At 37.9% G+C, this 15,482-nt stretch overlaps 1 protein-coding gene across 1 annotated transcript in view; it reads left to right on the top strand.

Annotated features, from left to right (window-relative positions):
* Window positions 1–14,224, top strand: part of LOC112148879 (transducin-like enhancer protein 4) — a 50,902-nt gene extending 36,678 nt beyond the window's left edge. Inside the window, exons 9-20 of the mRNA XM_036213617.1 lie at window positions 2,476–2,598; window positions 3,011–3,064; window positions 3,161–3,313; window positions 3,526–3,636; window positions 4,959–5,174; window positions 5,293–5,369; window positions 5,452–5,701; window positions 5,783–6,030; window positions 10,528–10,675; window positions 11,392–11,542; window positions 13,046–13,122; window positions 13,580–14,224. Of these exons, the coding sequence (XP_036069510.1) occupies window positions 2,476–2,598; window positions 3,011–3,064; window positions 3,161–3,313; window positions 3,526–3,636; window positions 4,959–5,174; window positions 5,293–5,369; window positions 5,452–5,701; window positions 5,783–6,030; window positions 10,528–10,675; window positions 11,392–11,542; window positions 13,046–13,122; window positions 13,580–13,687 (1,716 nt within the window). The 3' untranslated portion in view covers window positions 13,688–14,224. The remainder of the gene's footprint in view (window positions 1–2,475; window positions 2,599–3,010; window positions 3,065–3,160; window positions 3,314–3,525; window positions 3,637–4,958; window positions 5,175–5,292; window positions 5,370–5,451; window positions 5,702–5,782; window positions 6,031–10,527; window positions 10,676–11,391; window positions 11,543–13,045; window positions 13,123–13,579) is intronic.
* Window positions 14,225–15,482: the final 1,258 nt, after the last annotated feature.

The raw sequence follows: 15,482 nt of genomic DNA, 5'->3' as shown, positions 1-15,482 counted from the left end.
AACCTCACAAATAAAATGTTCAAGACCTGAAGAGTCAATTCTACGCAGGAATCAAATCTAAATATGATGTCGATGAAAATTAATGCTTTCAGTCAGCCACACCACTGAATTTGTCACAGTCGCTGTGCTCGCACTGCTGCCTTCATTTGTCTCTGCTGCTAAATTAATTTGCTTTGATGTTTTTGAAAGAGCTCATTTGCAGGCTAATTAATCTAATCAGGCTGGGAAGACGGCGACAGACAGTGAGGGGATCACAGCGCTCCGCCTCGCTCCAAGAGTGCGCACACCTGTACTCGCACTGACACCTCCGCATTATTTGCACATACACAACACAAAAATGTAAACTGGATAGTGTGGGACGCACACACATAGCATCACTTCTTTCCCACACCGAATCGTTGTCATCAACACTTGCAGCACGGCAAAGGGCAGCGGAAAGGTTACAAGCGTGAGTTAGTGGAAAGGTCAAGCTAAAGGTCGTGCTTTATTTTTTTCTCTCCGTCCAGCGTCTGCTGGGGAAGCAGCGCCTCCCAATGAGAGGGAAAGATCAGCAGAGACCGGCAGAGCAAGAGGGGAAATGTTTAGCTGACCTTAATTTGATCTTTGCTTCTCAAAGAAGATTAATCCTTCAGTAATGATATTTAAAGGAAGCCTTATTTGATTAAGAATGGGAGACACCAACGGACCAGCTGCCCCTAATGCCATGATGGTATAATCAAACTGTCAAGGAGGCTGTACAGCTTTATTATGATGTAGTTCTGGGAAAAAAAGGATGGCTTTGGTCGGCAATGGAGGTTTAGAAATGATCAAATATAGATGTAAAGCTGAGCTTTTAGGTCAAAATATGCAGGAGCCAGTTATAATTATGTTTTTGCATATCAAATGTTATGCATGAGATAATTTTAAGAATAGTTTATACATGTAAAGGTTTATGCAATTTTATGATGAATTTATTACCGCTTTGGACTCTCTTATGTGGAATAAACTATTCTTAATACGCATTTATTAATATTTTTTTGTACTTAAATGATTCAATAATTAATTATTTTAAGAAAAACATGTTTTAATGTTGTGAACTCAGGTTTTCAATGTCTTCTCTGTTTAATATTGTGAAACTGAAAAGTTTTTAGTTTTTTTTCCTGTTTCTAAAATGAGAACTTTAATTTTAGCATCTAATGAATTTAACAGTCTGCTATAGAAAATTGTGATTGATCCTTTTTTAAAGCAATGAATTTATCATGAAGATTTATGAAAGACCTGAAAGCAGTTGGCAGAGCGTGGCGACAAAAAATATATTTAATTAAAAAAAACTTGACAAAACCAAAAACTGACACATAATGTAACAAGCAAGAATCTGACACTGAAAAACTGTGACTTTAACAGGTAAAGCTGTGATCAACAGACACAGCTGTGAGTAACTGAAATAAAACCTGTTTTACTGCGACTGTGGAGAAACTGAACACAACAAAACACAAGATTTACAACAAGAAACTAAACTAGAAAGAAATTAATTTGCATACAATTAGCTCAAATTAAACAAACTTTTATAAAAAAAACATTTTTGTTTTATTAAGCAAAAATATCTACTAATTTTGAGTTTGTGCTTTAATATTATTACTATTTGTATCTATTTAAGGCATTTGTCTATACTTTGCATAGCATAAATACACATTTTTGGAAATGTCATGAATAGTACATGGATTTGGTTATTCTTTTTTTTTCTTTTTTTTTTCCTACTTTAGGAGATCGAAAATTTGTCCTTATTTGAATAAGTCAAAAATATTTAAAATTATGTAAACACTTTACAACCATACACACATAATTTTATGTTTGTTTTTTTCATGCCTTTAGATTTCTGTAATTTATACAGGCTTGAAGAAATGAAGGCACCCTCATTAAACGATCAGCTCTGTCTCAAAAAGTGTTCATATCAACGTCCAATCTTATCTTGAAACTGTTCTATAAAGGAAAAAATGAACTAAAACATTAATATTATTCTACTTAAAGAAAAAAAATCTGAACAAAAATTCATATTTCAATGGAGGTCAAGGTTTTGACCTACTATTATCTATTTTTGCTCCATCGAGAGACATTTTTGTGGCATCTATCAGTCCCTTAAATGTGTCTTAAGTGTCTGAACTTAAATATTAGCAGAAATTACCTTATTTTGAAATAACATTTTATAGAAAGTTTAAAATGGGCTTAAACATATTTTTAATTTTAAGTATTATCAGTTGGATCAGTCAGAAATGTTCACATTTATATTAAATGTGTATTTGTTCAAAATTTTAGGGAAAATATACAGGCTTTTATTGGATGTCCAATTTCTTTTCATTATTTTTTTGTGTATGGTTTCAAAACAATAGAAAAAGATATTGTGTTATTAAAACACTAAACTATTTAATTTATTTAGTTTTTATAATTATAGAAAAGTTTGCTAGTTTAACTTAATTTTTTTTCCTTTTCCTGTTTCAGAGCTCATCTGTGTCTCCATCAGCCAGTTTTCGGACTGGAGAGAAGCACCGAAGTTCCAGCGATTATTCGTCTGACAGCAAGAAACAGAAGACTGAAGACAAAGAGCTGACGTCCACGCGCTACGTGAGAGTTCTCTCTTAGCAGACATAAGCTGTGTTTCCATTGACTATAAAATTATACAAAATGGATTTGCAATAATAAATTTGCTTAATTGAAACACAACAATTTCGGAAAAAACTCACATTTAACTAAAAAAGTTTTTGCGTTTGGAGGAGGTGGTTATTGAAATGGAGATTTTTCACAAAACTACACTGGAAACACTTTTTTAAAATTAAATGAGTCACGTGACCAATAATTGGATACCAAACAGTTGATTACAAGTAACATGTAATCATTTTTATGATTAAATAGTTTTTTTGTAAATGTTCTTTTGGCCACACAATTTGTTTCATTGAGATCTTTAAATGTAAGCAGTTAGTAAACAGCGTCGAAGCTTTCCACATGTACAAAACTGAAAGATTTCTATAAATCCCAGGAAAGTGACGGAGAGAAGAGCGACGACAACCTGGTTGTGGATGTCTCCAATGAGGTACTGAAGATTTCAGAGTGCTGCATGATCTGCGTTTCCCCTTGATAGAGAGGAAAACATCTCCCCCTCATCCTCATCTGTGCTCATCTGCCACAGGACGCCGTTTCTCCTCGAGGAAGTCCCGCCCACTCTCCTCGGGAGAACGGATTGGACAAATCCCGCTTGTCAAAAAAAGATGCCCCGCTGAGTCCTTCCTCTATCGCCTCCTCCAGCAGTACACCCTCATCAAAGTCCAAAGAGATTAATTTGGTGAGTCAGTTAGGAAATTGTCTTTCTGATCTCTCATTTTTGTTATTTCTCCAGATAGGATTCTATTTTTATATACGTGTAACAGTCAGACAATCACTGAAGAAAAGCATATGAGAAAAGTAATTTATAAAAGGTTCATTTATGAATTTCAGTTGATTAAAACTTTGTTTTTTTTTAAAGATTAAACTTCTTTATGTACTTTTATGTTGTAGAATGAAAAATCAACAACTCCTGTGTCCAAGTCCAGCACCCCCACATCGCGCTCTGAAGGCCCCCCCAGCAGCAGCACCACCACAGGCCTGAGGTCTGCAGTCAGTAAACCCGTAGGAGTGGAGGCACTAGGCGAGTTCTGATACCAGATCTATTACATTTATGTCTGTCTGTTTATAAAGGCGCCAAATCATCCGGTCAAGAAACTTAAAACCAGTTTAGGATTGTCATAATCCAGTTCTGAAGTTGGTGAGGAATGTCAATTTTATCTAGTTCATTTTGATGAATCCTGATTTTTTTTTTGTTTAATGAAACACTGGAATATCAGTTATAGGACCAAAAAAATGACTTGGTTCAGCACTTCAGCAAAATTTAACTTTGAACTCACTTAAAATATGCAAGTATTATGTGTCGTCAACAAGAATTTCCATCAGTTTTTATGTTGGTCGACATAAATACGTGTGAATAACATCAGCCTTAAAAGAAAACGTGGCGTGTAACACGGAGTTAGAGGTGGTTGGATCCATTTGCAGTATTTATGAAAGAGTTGAGGAGTAGATGCTGGTCAGACAGGCGGTGGTCAGGCATGGCTTGGAGATGTCAGAGACAGCGGCAGACGGTGGTCGGAGTTAGGTGAAGGTCAGGCACGGCTTGGCGTTGTCAGAGGTGAGGCAGACGGTGGTCAAGGGCCGGAAGGAGTCAAAGCAGGCGGCTGACATGAAAGGGAAGAGTTCAGAAACAGGTCGGCAACGATACGGGCAGAATATAGAGACGCTCAGAATTGCAGTGAGAACAATACTTCGCACTGAGCTTGGCGCTCTGACCATAAGCTGCTGAGGGTGATTGGAGATGAGAAGCAGCTGAGGAGCTCCTGGGAGGAGCTGCAGGGGCTGATGGGAAATGCAGTGTGAAGAGAACAGGAATTAGTAATACTCTGGGGACTGTGCGCAGGCGGCCAGAGGGGCAGACAGAGGGCAGCCTCCCCGCGTGGGTGCTATCCATGGTTCTGACGTGTGCTGAGTTCTGCCCTGTTCTCTGAATGCAAAGTGAAGAAATTCAATGAAGCACAAGTTTACGTGTTCTTTGTGTGGTTTCTTACTTGGTTTTAACATGGTTCTTTCGTGCTACATACGTGGAAATATTCAGGTAAAGACCACACATTTTCTCACTTTTTCACTTATATTCACGTGTGACCAATTTCTATCCATGCAATATGTGCAAATTGTGGCTGTAGGATGCAATCACTTCTCTTTACAAACCTCCACGGGCCAGGACAACCCGAAAACCAACAGTAGGTTAACCCTCCGTATGGCTACAGCAATTTCAGTAGATTTATGGACTTTTATTAGGATTTCAGTTAGACTAAGGCCCTCTCTGAGACATAATTTAAGATTAGAGCAGATATTTACTTTAACAAAGATGTGATCAAACTTAGTCTCATGTGGCACATTGTTCTTCTCTTGCAGGTCCTGCTCTTCTTCCACTAACGGTTCCCTGTGCTTACCCGAGTCCCTTCGGGATGGTTCCTCACCCGGGTATGAACGGAGAGCTGAGTGGAGCAGGAGCAGCCTACACTGGCCTCCATAACATCTCCCCGCAGATGAGTGCAGTGGCTGCTGCTGCTGTGGCAGCCTACGGACGCACACAAGTGGTAAATCATTTCTCTCGACTATGACGTCGAGCTATTTTCTGTGACGTTTTTGATTCTACTATTTTGGAGTGTTTGGGTTGAATATATTGTGTTGAAGTATCTGTCTCAAACTCTTTAGGTGGGTTTTGATCCTCACCATCAAATTCGTGTCCCTGGCCTTCCTCCTAACCTGTCGGGAATTCCTGGCGGGAAGCCGTAAGTACATTTCCCGCTCAATCAAAGCTTTCAGTCTTCCCCGTTGTTCTTAATCTCTGTCTCGTCTCAACTGTTCTTCTAGAGCGTACTCCTTTCACGTGAGCGCCGACGGACAAATGCAGCCTGTTCCTTTTCCTCCAGATGCGCTGATTGGCCCAAACATTCCTCGCCACGCTCGACAGATCAATACTCTAAGCCACGGGGAGGTGGTGTGTGCGGTTACCATCAGTAACCCGACACGCCATGTCTACACTGGTGGCAAGGGTTGCGTGAAGGTGTGGGACATCAGTCACCCAGGAAACAAGACCCCCGTTTCCCAGCTGGACTGCCTTGTGAGTGCAACACGAAACCATGACGTTAACTCCTGTAACTGTAAGCGCTGTCTCCGACGCTTCTTTCTTCTGTAACATCAGAACAGAGATAACTACATCCGGTCCTGCCGCCTTCTTCCGGACGGACGGACTCTCATCGTGGGGGGCGAGGCGAGCACCTTGTCGATCTGGGATTTGGCTACACCGACTCCTCGGATCAAAGCAGAACTTACATCGTCGGCGCCGGCGTGTTATGCTCTGGCCATCAGCCCCGACTCTAAAGTCTGCTTCTCCTGCTGTTCTGATGGAAACATCGCCGTTTGGGATCTCCACAACCAAACTCTGGTTAGGTAAGTCAATGGGGGAAACAGTTTGTTCTCCGCAATTGTCCAGAAACATACATTAAAACCACACTTCAGTCATCTTTGGATCAATTTTAAAGCATTCCCAGTGGTCTTTTAATTATGAATATGTTGTAATGAGACAAAATTAAAAGATCTGTGTTGTTTTCTAAAACATAGTTTCTGCAAAGCACCAGAAATGAGAAATTCACCTCTGAGTTGTGGAGGAGACTGTTGACTCTGAGTTAGCCCGTCGTCATTTCCCATCATCCCTTTGTTTACACTCTCTCCTGCTAGCTTACAGCCCCTCACAACCCTAAACTAACATTACCAACCAATACGGTGAGTAATGCTAGAGAAATAAAGTCTTACAGTTCTGAGCCAGACGACAGTTCAGAAGAGGAAAATAAAGACGTACAAGGATCTATTTGTCTGCATGTGGATGCATCAAAATGGAGCGGATCAGGGAGGTTGTGTCCCGCCAACAAAAGGGGCTGCATCATGGCTACTGGCTTTTTCATACAACATTTTATTGTTTGCTCGTGATTCACAATAACTTGAATAAAAAAACACTCTGAAACACAGTTTTTATCTTAATTTTCTTTATTAGCGGCTGAATGATTCGTTTTAGTGGTTCAGTCACGTCTTTGGAAAATTCAAAGTGTTTCCACATACTGGACTGTAATAATGGTTGATCATTTTCTGTTGTCTGCTGTGATGACGCTCACCCTGGGTTCCCATGGCAAGCGTTAGGCTCCGAAGCGACCACCACAGTCTTTACGTAACTTTAAAAGTGCGAGAGGAAATCCCAGTGCAGACGATCTCGTTCAACCTCTGCGATCTGGTCTCTGCGAATTTGTTTTGCCAGAGCTGAACTTCCACAAATAAAGGGGGAGTACTTCCCATTTAAATGGCGGGTTATCGCTTGAGCCTACGTGAATTTAGAGTTTTGCAAGGTGGATGCAGCAATCCTGAGGCCAATGTGAGTCATCTGTCGTAGCTAAACCGCTCCTGAATCGCCCCTAATCTGTAACACTTGCCGGGTTAGTGTTTCCAAAGTTATTGTAAAATAGGCCTGTCTCAATCCAAATGGTGTTTTCCAAGATTAATTATCGAGTTCTCTTATTTTGAAACAGTTGATAATGTTATAGTTTGATTTGATTCGGTCTCAGACAGATCAATCAGTGAGATCATAGAAACAGAAATTGGTTCAATTGTTATAGACTTTATATATGTACCAACATGACAAAAAAAGGCCACAAGAACACATTAAAAAACAGGATTTTCATTGGGGTGGGTCGTTAAAGTGATTAAAATAGTGATGGTTCTAGTGTAGGCTGCACGATGGCGCAGTGGTTTACTCTCTTGCCTCACAGCAATGAAGGCGCTGGTTCAAATCCCAACTGGGACCTTTCTGTATCTCTCCCCGTGGGTGTCTTGGTTTTCTCCGGGGACTCCGGCTTCCTCCTACAGTCAAAAAACATGCTTCATAGGTTAATTGATCACTCAAAATCAGGGATAGACAGCTCCAGGCCTCGAGGGCTGCTGTGTCTGCAGGTGTCCAAGCCCTATTCATGCCTACTTACCTTAGAAATATGTCAGTGCAGGGTATGTTGAAAAACAGGGAAGAATGTGAAATTGTCCCTATATGTGAATATTAGTGTATGATTTTGGCTCTATGACAGACTGGCGACCTGTCTGGGGTGTACTACCCCCAACAGTAGAAGGGTTAAAGATAAAACGGGTTTAGAGAATGGATAGATGGATGATTCTAGTGTCCAGGATCTCAGGTTGGAGAAGGATCCCCAGGTATAGTAGAAAATATATTGTTTATGAAACATACTGGTAAATACAATCTGCCCAAAGATTGCTGGAGGTAAGCTTGTTACCGACCAATCAGCACCATTAGCTGAGTAAGTGTCAATTTTAATTGAGTTGAACAGTGGCCTCTTTTTGGTCTTAGACACAGAAAACCAAATAAGATAATAACTGGGATGTCTGTATGCGTCAGATCCGTCTATTCCGTTTCATATTGACCGTCATTTGATCCAGCTCCGAGTCCGGTGGATTTTCAGAGGTGCTTCTCTTCTCTTTGATTTTTGTGGGCAAAATTGAATACTGTCCCCTATGGAAATCAATAACAGTGGGGGGAAAGAAGTACATTAGACGTGATGGGGTGCTGCTTTTATGTATTATGTTCCTGAAGCACTGCATGCTGGTTGGAAATGACTGGAAAACAACACCTGGTCACGTGATCCTAAAAGCTTGAGGGAGCTGTCAGACTGGGTTTGGATGGGAACCACCTTTGTTGTGACACCATCTCTTCTCTCATAATTTTAGGTCTCAGTGACCTCCATGTTATGTGATACAGTGCATGTCTGTCTGTTACAGTTACATCTCAAAAAAGGGTTTAACCGACCAAATTTCCAATTTTTTTCCCTGCTTATATTCTGCTGTTAGAACAATTGAGTTGGAAAGGTTAACATTATGTTGTATTGTATTTATACTACAAACCTCCCATGAAGCTCTAAGATCTTCAAGTGCAGGTCCACTCAACCTTCTGCTCTAAAGAAAACAAACCCCATTATCGAACCTGACTTTTGTATTAAGCGTCTTGTCTGTCTTTGACATCCATCCATCCATCTTCTTGACCCCTTCTTCCCTTTCGGGGTCGCGGGGGTGCCGGAGCCTATCCCGGCTGCTGATGGGCGAAGGCGGGGTACACCCTGGACAGGTCGCCAGTCTGTCACAGGGCCTCAATCACACACCCATTCACTCTCACATTCACACCTAGGGGCAATTTAGAGTCACCAATTAACCTATGAAGCATGTTTTTGGACGGCGGGAGGAAGCCGGAGTCCCCGGTGAAAACCCACGCATGCACGGGGAGAACATGCAAACTCCACACAGAAAGGTCCCAGCCGGGATTCGAACCGGGGCCTTCTCACTGTGAGGCAAGAGCGCTAACCACTGCGCCACCGTGCAGCCCCTGTCTTTGACATATTTTTTAAAATAAATCTGAAAAAATATATGTATTAATGTATCTTACACTGAATTAAAGTTAGCCAAATCTGTGTTTATTTTTAATTTATTTTTTATTTGTATCTCATACTTATGTACAGAGCCCCTAAAGGGACAATGAAGTAAAAGAAATAGGTTAAAATGAATACATTTCTAACAATTGAAGGTAAAAAAAGCATTTTTACTTAAATTTTTAGAAAAAAAAGAAAATATATTTATATATCTATATAAAATATAGATATACATCTGTATATATTTTTAAGATTTTTTTTTATTTTTCACTTTAATTAAAAAAAGAAAAATCAGTTACTATCTAGTGCACACCAGTTACTATCTGATAGCTATCTAGCTAGTAACTAGAAACAAATATATATATATATTTTACTTCAATTAAAAAAAACAATTTTTTTCAGTTAGTATCTGGTGTACATCAGATAGTAACCATTTTTTTAACTTTGATATCCCTTTAGGGGAACCATCATTTTTTATATTTTTATATTTTAAATATAAGGAGGTAATACTAGTTGATTGGTTTTACAATTGAATCTACAAGCACATTTGACTATTTTTTTCAATGGATTATATAAACATAAAATTACAGCGGAGAAGGATATTTTTTCATAATTTCTTAAATGATCAATTAGGTCTTATTTTTGATAGATTCCAGTAAATGATTGTCTTATGCTGGTTTTCTGTGGATTTTCTTTCTTTTATTATAACAGATATTAGTCGTATATGATAAGCATAAAATCTTTAAGGGTTTTTAACAAAATACAGCCGTTGATTCCACGATTCTACCTTTATTGATCCAAATATTAAATATCCACATTTACCCTCTTTTAAAATACTAATATCTTAAAAACTCACCTTGTTTAAAATTGTGTTTTTTTATGTTTTTGTGATATTTTTCTTATGAAATTTAATCAACATAGGGCTCAAAATGCCATTTATTATTTCTTTATTCAGAATGGTGTGAATCAGGAGTTGACAAAAAGGTTGCTTAAAAAGAACTCATTTTATTAAATGCTGGGTGGGGAACAAGCTTCCTGCTCTGCTCCATTCTGATGCATCCACTTACAGACAGATAGATCCATGTACGTCTTTGTTTTCCTCATTCGATCTGAAATGTGTATCCAAAAGCTGTACAACTTGCTTGCTTATCTTTTTTTTTTCCACTGGTATTGTTAAGGTTGTGAAGTCTGTAAGCTAGCAGGAGAGCGTGTAAACAGAGAGTTCTCAGTAACAGAGATTTTTGCTAAACTGCATCCCTGAGAGGGAAATTAAGATGAGAGCAGACATCTATTTTTAAAAGAAATAATATGAAAATTAAAAAATGACTGGGAACACTTTTGAAATAGCTCAAAAAAAGATTAGAATGGCTCTTTAATGTCAAAGACTAAACATACAGGCTTAGCAATTATAGGTCAATTGATTTAAATATTTTTATTATATTTGGAAACAAATGGGACTTTGCTGTTTTCCCAGGCAGTTCCAGGGCCACACCGATGGAGCCAGCTGTATAGACATCTCCAACGACGGCACCAAGCTCTGGACCGGAGGTCTAGACAACACGGTCCGCTCTTGGGATCTGAGGGAGGGACGGCAGCTTCAGCAGCATGACTTCACCTCCCAGGTGGATACAAAACACAAATCCTTTTCATAAACCAAATGATGTGAAATTTTAAATGTTTAAACCAACATTAGATATTTGTTTGCTTATATCGAAAAGATGTAGAGATTTCTCTGATTTTGTGGTTAAGTTAAAGTGTTAGACTGATCAAAAATTGTGCATCATAGGACAACTCACTGCCATTTACAGCTTGTGTGATTACTGTCTCTGCTTTTGATTTATTGCAGTAATTTACAACTTCAGTTCAGAGCATTTAGCCCACACTAAAGGCCACCCTGAGCTTTTAGATTTTTTTTGTAATCTTTCCTCACATACTTTTAGCACTAATAATACTTGCTGTTAGAATTTATCCTTTTCAGGTGAGACGAAAAGTAGCAATAATAGACCATTACTGCAATTTTCCTGAACGGGCCCATTTGGCAGCCTCCGTGTGCACATGAGAATGTGAGTGTGCATTAAAGACAGTTCACGGGGTGCAAAGCTGACAGGCAGATGTGACTGATAAAGTTCTTATCTGCCCCCCTTTTTTTTCTTCATCTTTTCAAATTTATACCCACAAATTTCAAAGGGGAAATAAATACCACTGAGTTTAGGAGGTTTATCGAGGCCACGAAGGGTTCCTGTGGGGGCTTTTTTTAAGGTTAAGCATCAGGAAAAATAGTTTTTAGGCAGGAGTTTTGAGTAAATGACTGTCATTGTCTCACACTGGCGTTTTGCAGATCTTCTCTTTGGGATATTGTCCGACGGGCGAGTGGTTGGCAGTGGGGATGGAGAACAGTAATGTGGAGGTTCTGCATGTCACCAAACCTGACAAGTACCAGCTCCACCTGCATGAAAGCTGCGTGCTGTCACTCAGATTTGCCCACTGTGGTAAGAATCCAGCATTTTTGACAACAGTATTATGTCATGAGTGTGATCTTTGACCTGCGGTCCTGAATACACGTTTATAGTCAATAGAGACAGAGGTGTAATAATGTTGGACTGGAGAGTTTCTTATACAAGACGATTTAAAAAAAAGACAAATAAAAAATATTTAACTGCTAAATTTAAGTTTTTCTTTTTAAATTTGCTTTACAGCAGCTTCATTTTTTCATCCAAACATTAAAAGTAAAGAAGCTAAACCGAAGTTTTATTAACTAAATTGACTGAATTTTGTGTTTGTAGGAATAAAATACCCTTTATTTACAGTGGTAAGGAGAGAAATAAGTATCACTCCCATTTGTCCGTGCATAATTCCTGATTTGCACGTAATTAAGGATTCGTGCGTTTTCTTTGTGTAGTTCTGGGAAATATTTTTATTTTTTAAAGGAATAAGTATTTCATAAATGCTTCTTTAGACTTTTTAAATGTTATTTATCGAGCATATCTGTTTAAGAAAGTGGAACAATGTAAAGTTTCACTGGATATCATTCACAATTTAAGTTTATAATGGTTGATAAGAGAACTCAGATGACCCAGAATTCTTGTAGTATTTAGACGCATCACTCAGGGACGAATTTCTGAGACGTTATAAGAGTCTCACCACAGATTTGTGCGTAACTGAGGTTTTGTTTGTGTTTAACAAGTGATTTGTGAGTCATTTTTAAAGATTTGCGTGTGTAATTAGTGTCAAGCTGTTGTCATTTTAATTTGTGCATGTGTAAATTGCATTTTTTACTTTTTCTATTTTCATAATTTTTGTACTTATGCAAATAATGTATTATGAGTTGTAAATCAAGAATTACGTACGCACAAATCAGGAATTATGCACGTACAAATCGAGGTGATAGTTATTAAAATCATAAATTTGTCTTTTTAGGGCTTTATAGAAATAATATTTATACTGTATGTGATACATCTATAAATGACATTTTAAATACAAATAGTAAATAATCAAATGACCAGCTTTTTATTTTAGTTGCTCAAATGACTTATATTCTTTGTATATCATTTGGTATTTTATTTTGAAATTGTTTTCCTTTTATGCTAAATCAGTCTGTACAAAAGTAGTAGTAGTAGTTCTATGGGTTATTTTACTGTTTGTGGCTGAATTTCTTAATAATGTGCTGGTGGATTATCAAGTGAAGACTTATTTTTACATTTAAACGGTTAACTTTTTAGTTTAGGTCTATTTTGAATTTTTAGATTTTTTAAAACTTTATTCAACCCAAGCTGTACTAAAACATTGCCGGATACCCCAACCATGAATGGACCTAAAGAAACCCAGACCGATGTGTTCATGTTGTTGTCATCTTTGATTTTTGTAGCTTTATGACACCAAATTGAGTGTTTAAATCTAGATCAAGATTTATGTTAGAAAAATTAAAGTGACAAAATTGATGTGTGTATCATTTCAGCATTTTACAAGCTCAATTTTCTTTTTTTTGTCTCCAGGCAAGTGGTTTGTGAGCACAGGGAAAGACAATCTGCTCAACGCCTGGAGAACCCCATATGGAGCCAGCATATTCCAGGTTAGTGTGAAAGAGCATCCAAAGGGAATATAATGACCCCTCAGCAGCAGCTGAGAGTTCAGAACTGCTCTGTACATTTACCAGAAGCTTCACTGCAAACCTGTAAGAAAGATGTCTAACCCGTTTTTTTTTTTTTTTTTTTTTTTTTCCTCACTCATATAAAGTGGTTGTGTGAGCAAGGTCAGCAAAAAGGTTAAATTGTACATTATTGAAAAATATGTAAGGGTAAAAGTGCTGAAAACGGCTAAATCTAAAAGCTTTCATTCCCGGAGTGACTTCACTAGCTGAATTTTCAGCAATCAGTCTCAGAACAGAAGTGCAGGGAGAGTGGGTTCGGATTAGAGGAGATAATTAATTATTCCAATTTTCCGGTGAACGCTTTTCTGTCAAAATAAAGGCTCTTAGCCGCGTTGTTTTTTTCTCCTGCGCTGAGACGTGTCTTTTATTCCCCTCACAGTCAAAGGAGTCATCCTCAGTGCTGAGCTGTGACATCTCTATTGATGATAAGTACATTGTGACGGGCTCAGGAGACAAAAAAGCAACAGTCTACGAGGTCATCTATTAAAGAGAGCTGAGCGGCGAGGTCATCCACGCCTCGGTGCCAGACATCACCGTCATCTGTGCACACTTTCTCTTTAGTGTATATAACGTTGGAGCGGAACAAACCAAACACCTTCTTGGACTGACATCTTCTGACTTCTTGTCTGGCTGTGGGTTAAAAAGAACAAATGGAACTAAGCACAGAGATTTTTTTTTCTTTTTTTCTGAAGTGGCTTTTACTTGAGGATGTGTGAGTGAGTCTGGAGAGCTCGAAAAACATCCTGAAACATAACTTTTTGCCACAAACGTGTGGTAGATTTTTTTTTTTTTTTGTACATGTAAACTCTCAGCTGTGACAGAAGCGTCATGATGCATTTGCCTATGTACTCTGTATATATCTGGAGGCTTTGAGATGAAGGTAAACCAGGAGGCTAAACCTGTATGACTTTAAAACAACACATTTGAAAAACTAACAAAAAAGAAAAATGTTGATTTCATTTGTTTTATACCATTCTAAGCACTAGCAGTTTTTCAAGTTTTTACGTTTACTCTGAAGTGTTTACATTTTTTATTTGCCTTTTTAAATTTAAAGACCCACTCTGATGAAAACCGTATTTTTAGGTTTTAACATGTTCTTGTGGCATTTTTTTTATGATGATGGAGGAAATATTAAGAAGATTAAGCTTAAAATTGCTTTTCTGAACATTTCTTTATTCAAATTGTGAATCAATTGCAGATGGAAAAATACAGTTGGAAAAAGATTATATTTGTATTTGTGACATAGAAAATACTCTGTTCCGAGTTTGTGGCAATGGGGAAGGGGGCGGGGTTGCTCCCCGCCAACACTCCCGACCACAATGAATCTCTGATGAACTACCTTTGCTCCGCAAAAACTATATCCAAGAATATGATACAAGTTTTTTGATATTTGGCAAAAAAAAGACAAAATCACAATTAAGAAATACTTTTACAATAGGTCAAATGATTATTGGAGTGGGTCATTAAAGTCTGGCTCATGTGAATGTGCATTAAAAAATGAAAAGGTTACAGAGGAGTCATTTCGAAGCCGTTTGAAATCATTTAGCAGAAAATCTAACACAAAAACTTTCTTTTCTGTTCATTTCAGCCTTCTTTTGTTTCTTGCTGTTTCTGAAATAATCCCAACATATTTAAATGTTTCTTGAAAATTTTTACAAATGATTGTAAGTGTTTGCATGCTAAATGCTGCTTGTAAACTCCTAAACAGTCAGGAAAGGTTTCCTCTGAGCTTCTAAAAATGAGGCTAAATAATGAAATCTAAAAGGTATTTTGGAAAAACGCATCTAAAACACAATGATTGCTAATAGAAAGGACATCAGTTACATCTTTAAATGTTGTATGATGACATGTTTCACATCCAACATGCTCTGTCCAAAGAGACCTGCTTATTGGAAATCATTTGTGTCCAAAATGACCCTGTTTTTTATTTGCTATGACCAAAATTTAATGTTGCATGTGAACTTCATTTCAACATTTGTTACCAGAGATAAAGCTCCTGAGGGTGTTTGTATGTCTTGCAAATAGTGGGTTTCTCCTACAGAAACCGAAAACGGCCCGTCCTACTTTTTTTTATTGTTTTCTTGTGATAACAAGATCCACTATTTCCTTATCCATTCACTATCTCTTATCACGAGAACATGAACTTTGTTTTCTTCTGAAAATTAAATCCTCTGTCTCATTATCACAAGAAAATGAACTTTGCTTTCTTGATAACGAGATCCACTATATCATTATCACAAGAAAATTAGCTTTGTTTTCCCGTGATAACAGGACAATGTAGA

Source organism: Oryzias melastigma, linkage group LG9 (assembly GCF_002922805.2).
Source record: "Oryzias melastigma strain HK-1 linkage group LG9, ASM292280v2, whole genome shotgun sequence".
NCBI lineage: Eukaryota > Metazoa > Chordata > Actinopteri > Beloniformes > Adrianichthyidae > Oryzias > Oryzias melastigma.
Note: the sequence above shows the minus strand (reverse complement) of the source record. Positions and strands in the feature narration are given on the sequence as shown.